The sequence below is a fragment of the Athene cunicularia genome, assembly GCF_003259725.1.
Source record: "Athene cunicularia isolate RWA chromosome 24 unlocalized genomic scaffold, athCun1 chr24_part1, whole genome shotgun sequence".
NCBI classification, from domain to species: Eukaryota; Metazoa; Chordata; class Aves; order Strigiformes; family Strigidae; genus Athene; species Athene cunicularia.
The window spans coordinates 5,467,341-5,473,572 of NW_020799132.1; the positions used below are offsets into that span (position 1 = coordinate 5,467,341).

A 6,232-nucleotide genomic window follows, 5' to 3' on the forward strand; every position below is an offset into this window, starting at 1 on the left:
ACAGATACAGTTTCCTAAAGTTCTTCACTACTGTGAATGTTTATCTGACTGCTTAATACCCTGAGTACAAGGGTATTACAGGTACCACACAATGTAGTGCTGCAGAAGGGAAAGCTTAAGGGCAGTGAAGAGTAAAAGATAAAGGAAAATTTAACATCCTTTTGCAGTACATTTCCATAAAATCTTGTGAAAACCTTTGAGAGGAATCAACACAATAGCTGCTTCCCTTAAACACTTAAAAGTTGATGGTAAATGAAGTAATTTATTCTGAAACAGTGCTTTAGTATTTAACTTTGCCATTCAGGGTATATGCAAAAAGCAGCCTTGTCAAGTGAAGTGACACCTCCAATTATATCTGACTTAGAGTAGTGCCTCTATTAAGAGCTGACTAAGACTCCATTTCAGTGAGGAGAAAGGCATCCAGTGTATCACTACTCAAACAGGAGAATCTGACAGCCATTAAAAGAATCACATGCCTAAAAAAAAAAAGCCTCTGTAGGAATACACGGAAAAAAAAACTACCAAAATTTTCCCTCCACTTTGAAGACGCTGCCAAGGATTAGGAGGTCTAGATGAGGAGATGGATGGTCAGACAACTGATTTATCCAACTGATTCTGATGCCTCAACTGCTGCTTCCTTGGAGCCTGCAAACATTGTACAATGAATCGTATCAACAATTTGAGTCAATTTGCCCCCCGAATAAAACTAGTTTCGCTATGGGGCATGAAGAGGTTCTAAATATGCTTCTCGGACACAGCTGAATTGTGCTACGGTTAGCAATGTCTTTTCTTCAACAGGAATTGTTTATTACAGTGGGTTTAAAATCCTAATAAAAACAGTTAGCTCTTACGAAGAAGCCCCATTAAGCAAACATACAAGTCAGGGGATACACGTCTCTCAGTCATTTGTAATAGAAAACAGTTTGGCTGTTACCCCCTGAAAATACCCAGCTATAGAAGAGGCAGACCCGCCGTGTTTCAGTACTGTAACAAACTCCAATACCAGTTAGAAAGATTTCCCCACACCAGAAGCAAGTTCTGCAAACCACCCATTCTCACAGCCTCTATAAAACATTTCCCAAGAAGTGACTTGCAAAGATACCTCAAATAGTTAACAGAAGGGCCAAAACCGCCGTGATTTTATTATCAAATGAGCTTCTTTATTTACCAAGTAGGCCAAAATTAGCTAAGATAAGCATTTAAACAAATGCTGCCTAACTAGGAACCATTGCCCCTTGAGCAAACTTGGTCGTTTTATAACACAGCAGCAACAAAAACAGTTGCCTTTCGCTTGTTTCTCTACGTGTGCACTTGCAGCATCATGACAACATCAGAAGGAATGTTCCCAGCCCTGGGAACAGCCGCCCCTCAGCCAGCTACCCTGCCTTCCACTGGGACCAGCAACGTGGAAGGAAATGGAGCAAAAAGCAGCAAATAATTTCAATTAGGTGTGATAGCAACAGACACAAGCAATCCAGATTTTTAAACTGCCGTTCAAACTCCTACAAGTTGGTCTGGCTTATGCTTCGTTCTCTCGGAACGAGCCTTTTACAGAGACATTTGCGCAGCTTCGGAAACATCCGGAAAGCATTTCAAGCTTAGCATGAAGATTCTAAGAGATTGGTCTGTGAAGAACCTAAAAACTGACTTGTGTCAATTTACATTTTTCAAACTCAAGAGGAGAGAAAAAAGTAATTAAAAAACAGTCTCCCTCCTCAGTTTTCAAAAAAGACATCTATCCAAAGAAAAAAAAAAAAAATCATATAGATTTTCGAGGCCTGGAACTGAGTCTTTTCCTTCATGATTCTGCAGCTTGCCTTGACCTCTGGATTTACAACATTTCTCTTCAGCATTTCGTTAGACTTGCACAAATAAAGGAACCGGGTAATTAACGTAGGAAAGCAGCAGCACAATACAGAGCACTGTCACAGGCACAATGTATAGATAACCTGAGAAATACAGCAAGAACCATGAGGTTTTTTTAAATACCATCAGGTTGCATAGCTAAATTAAGTACATGTTGGTAGAAGCAAGGAGGAAGCATTCAGGAAAAATGAGATACCTACGCGAAGGCGCTCACTTAACAAGACACAACATTTGTTCGGAAGGGCAGAGGGCTGTGTAACAGAGGACACAAACCTATAGGAATTGTGGCCGCTCAAGACAGACTCACCAGCTGCTACACTAGCAGGCAGTGTCCTCCAACGCACCCTTAATCCCCCCCTCTGCTCCTGTCTGCCTGTCCCGTCCTCCCGATTCATTACTTTCCCGCTTTGCCCATCTCCAGCTCTACACACAAAAACTGTAGCACCAGCCTGTTTGCTGCAGCCATGGATACAGCACCCCATTTCTTGTTCTGGCAGAACGTCCCCAGCACAGACACTACTCACCTGCTAGCCTCAGTTGGCAACAGCGTCACAGAGTTCCAGATCACAGTTTTTCCCTTCCAGCTCAGACCCCTCCAAAGCTCTTTCCTCCCTGTCAGAGGTAAGTAGCTGACTTCTGTATTGAAATCACATCTCGTGTCACCTTAAGCTAACAGCAAAGGAAAACCTACTCAAACTTCTCTTATCTCCTGCTGAATTTGCATTTGGCCCCTCTTCTACTGACAATAAAGGTGACCTATGGTGGCATTTCTCTGTATCAGTTTTAGAAACTGAATGGCATCAGTACGCTGTTTGGAGAAACTTCATCTCAAAGCTCATCTTCCTCCTCCACGTCTTACTAAACGTACTCTACCATTCTCCTGCTACATCTCTTACACCTCACTCCGAGCAGTTCATGACTACACCACCTATTCTTCCAACACCACTTGAGTTCATGGCTGTGGGTGGTCTGCACTATCTGCTGCCCTGATTTGCAAGAGCTGGTTCGTTATCGCATCCTTTTGTGGGAAAAAAAAAAAAAAAAACCAACCAACAAATTGTTTTCACCAGCCAATAATCCAACATACGCTTTCTTATACTATACTAAACATTGCTTTATTTGCTGAAGACCACTAGTGATGAGCAAGCATAATAATAATAATAATAATAAAAAAAAAATTAACAGCAGTTCCTCCCACTTGAACCAATCTAATACACTTTACTAGGTTCAAGACACTGCAAGGAAATTGCTATGTTGCTTTCTATGCTATTGTCACTGCAGGCTCACAAGAAGTCTACCAGCACATTCAGCTTCCAAAGACAAACGTAACCTCTATTCTGTAGATCAATGCGTAAACGCCACCTAATTCAGCTGAAGGTGAACATCCTGCTGCACAGCGATGAAAAGGGCTATTTTATGTCCATGCTATATGTGACCACGTGCAACTGCCGGAGGAACAGTTAGTGCTGACAAAAAAAAATTAGAACATCAAGTGAAAGGATCGGAAAGACAGGAATACATCAGGCAGCTTATGGAGAAGATTATGGGGGAAATATTTGGACAAGAATCAACTAGCATAGGAAATTAATCAGTCACATCCGAAAACAGGGATGCACGAACGCTTTGACAACACCAGCTAATTATGCAGACTAATGTGAATGTACTGTACGCACACAGATACAGTACACATTTCTGAAAGGCAAACACATCATCTATTAAACATGCACACAACAAGTTTGGGTTTGTTTTTTTTTTAAATCTGCACCTGTAATTTCATTTACTTGGCCCAGAAAACCAACCCATGTTCCACATCTTCCATTCACACAGCCCTTCTCACCACTGGTTTCACAAGCACCGTGTTTGCCTGGCAATTTGCTACGCTACTAAAAAGACTTTTAATCCAGATGTGTTCTCATAAGCGTACAAAAGTACAACGAAAGCCTAACTGAAATCTGAAAGGCTTTTCACAGTCAAATCTTTCCTCCTGTACAAATGAGACTGAAGAACTAACCCTAAGACTTTAAAAATTAAGCCTACACCTAAGAGCTTTTGGATGCTGCCTACATGCAAAACTGTGAAGTCAATGCACACTTATAAGAGGTTACTTAAGAGTAGCTTTGGCTTTTCTGCCCGTGATATCACAGCGGAGAGGGTATATGGCCGAAGACTGGCTATGCTGATCTGAAGGTGTGGACGTATCCCCCCTCCACCGCAAAACATCCATCCCACTGCAATTCTAAATGTCAAAGTAATCAAAGACTTCTTTTTAGGCCAACCTCTTCCTTTGAGCAGGCCAGGTTATGAGGTCAAACACAGGCTGACACTTCTAGATCCTGTGCACGAGAATGAAGACGTGCATTCTTACAAGCTCTATCTGCAAGTTAAACTTATTTCTAAGGGGATCACGTTTCCGTGCTCAAACTACCTTTCCCACACTAGCGCTTACACTTGCCCTCAGTGTTTGCAAGAAAACCACTGGCACTTTTCAAAAGACTTTTTTCTTTATCCCAACCTCTCTCTGTAGAAGGTGATCAAAGCTCATCACAAGCCCAGCAAGGCACAGCTATAAACCACGTCTTTTGTGGAGCCAGCCAACACAAAGTGATTTCTTGGCATGAACATAATTTAGTATGTCTTTAAAAAAGTCATCTACTCTGCCCGCTTTAGCATTTACTGCAGGAGTTTCAGACACTGCATGCATAAACAATGCAGGGAAAAGAGAAAGAAAAGTTGAAATGCATAAGCCTGCAGGGCAATTGGATGAGGTCTGCCCATCAGCCCTGCCTGCCCTGCTCCCAGAGGGGAGGAAGGTGGCAAGGTGACGCTTCCCAAGGACTGCAGGCAACTTCAGCCTTGCCCTTACTCTGCACTACTTTTAGGTCCCTGAACCCAGCCTTACAAAATGCACTTCCCATTTTAGACTCCAACATGTCAAGCCTAGCCTCGATTCTCAGGGCTGAGCAGTAATAAAAACGCAGGATCAATCAAAATCCCAAGAAAAATGTCAGGTTTATTTTATGCCCAGGTGTGGACATCTATGCTCCCTGACTGGGACATTCTATAAATAACACAAGCATTCACTAACAACTCACCAGAATTTCTTAAAGCAATGGATTTGCCAACACACCTAGCCAGGCTAGTAAACCAGCTGCCATACCCCACCACACCATCAGGCCAAAAGGTCTGGTGTCCTGTCCCCAGCAACAGCCATTTCCTGGCATTTTAAAGGGTGGAAGAGTCTTAATGCCCCCACAGCGCAGTGTCCCACATAAAGGCATGGAACTGTAAGACAGTCTTTCCAGCTCCCGCACCACGGGTTTCTGGTGTTTAATATTAGATTTCGTACTCCTTGTTTTTGTGGAACTACATGCATTTATTGCAGAGGAGTTTATTCAGACTTTTAGGCTTTTTACCAGGCTCCCAGTTTTGAAGAAAAGGCTTTGTGCTGAGCCCGGTTAACGTGCCCCTATTCCTTAAAAAAAAAAAAAAAAAAAAAAAAAAAAAAAAAAAAAAAAAAAAAAAAAAAAAAAAAATCTGGACTGCCACAAAGCAGCAGTTCAGCCTCACCATCCAGTACCTACACACCAGGTCCTATCATAGGGCAAGCCTTACCTTCTGGACAAGAGGGAATGGCCTCAAATTGCATCATGGAAGGTTTAGACTAGATATTAGGAAGCATTTCTTTACAGAACGGGTCGTTAGTTGTTGGAACGGGCTGCCCAGGGAGGTGGTGGAGTCCCCATCCCTGGAGGGGTTGACGAGTTGGGTTGACCTAGCACTGAGGGATATGCTGTAGTTGGGAACTGTCAGTGTGAGGTCAGTGGTTGGACTGGACAATCTTCAAGGTCTTTCCCAACCTCGATGGTTCTGTGATTCTGACCAGCAAACCCTCGATTCCTTCCTCGTGCAGTTATACACAGGTGGGACTTACTGATGACCCCACCAGGATGGACGTGCAGCTCCCCACCAAGCCCTACCCTTACCCACCCTCTCCAGCACCAGCAATGCCCCCCACCCCCCCAACATCTACAAAAAAACGACGGCACAAATCCCAGATCCTCTTCAGCAGGTCTGCATCCTCCACCCCAAATCTTCTCTCCACACGCAGCCCTGCACGCAGCTCATCCCCGGCAGAGCCGCTGCTCTCCCTCGGCACCTTCCAACCTTCCCATCCCACTCCCATCCTGCCTCCGGCCTCTCCTGCGCCCCACATCTCCCCCCCAAAGCGCTGCACCCTATCCTGCATCCAAACAGGCCTCAATCCCTCTGAACGCTTCACCCCTGCCCCACCCCGAGCCATCGAGCGCTCTTCTCCCTCGGCCAAACCCTGCAGTCCCTGGCCTACCCTCCCCCCCGGAGCCCCCTC

The 6,232-nt window shown here is 44.2% G+C and overlaps 1 protein-coding gene across 1 annotated transcript in view; it reads right to left on the reverse strand.

The window, feature by feature from the left end:
* The window catches only part of CBL (Cbl proto-oncogene), a 58,287-nt gene that overhangs the window by 38,171 nt on the left and 13,884 nt on the right, over positions 1-6,232 (reverse strand). The window contains exon 3 of the mRNA XM_026863669.1: positions 3,284-3,291. Within this exon, the coding sequence (XP_026719470.1) occupies positions 3,284-3,290 (7 nt within the window). The 5' untranslated portion in view covers position 3,291. The remainder of the gene's footprint in view (positions 1-3,283; positions 3,292-6,232) is intronic.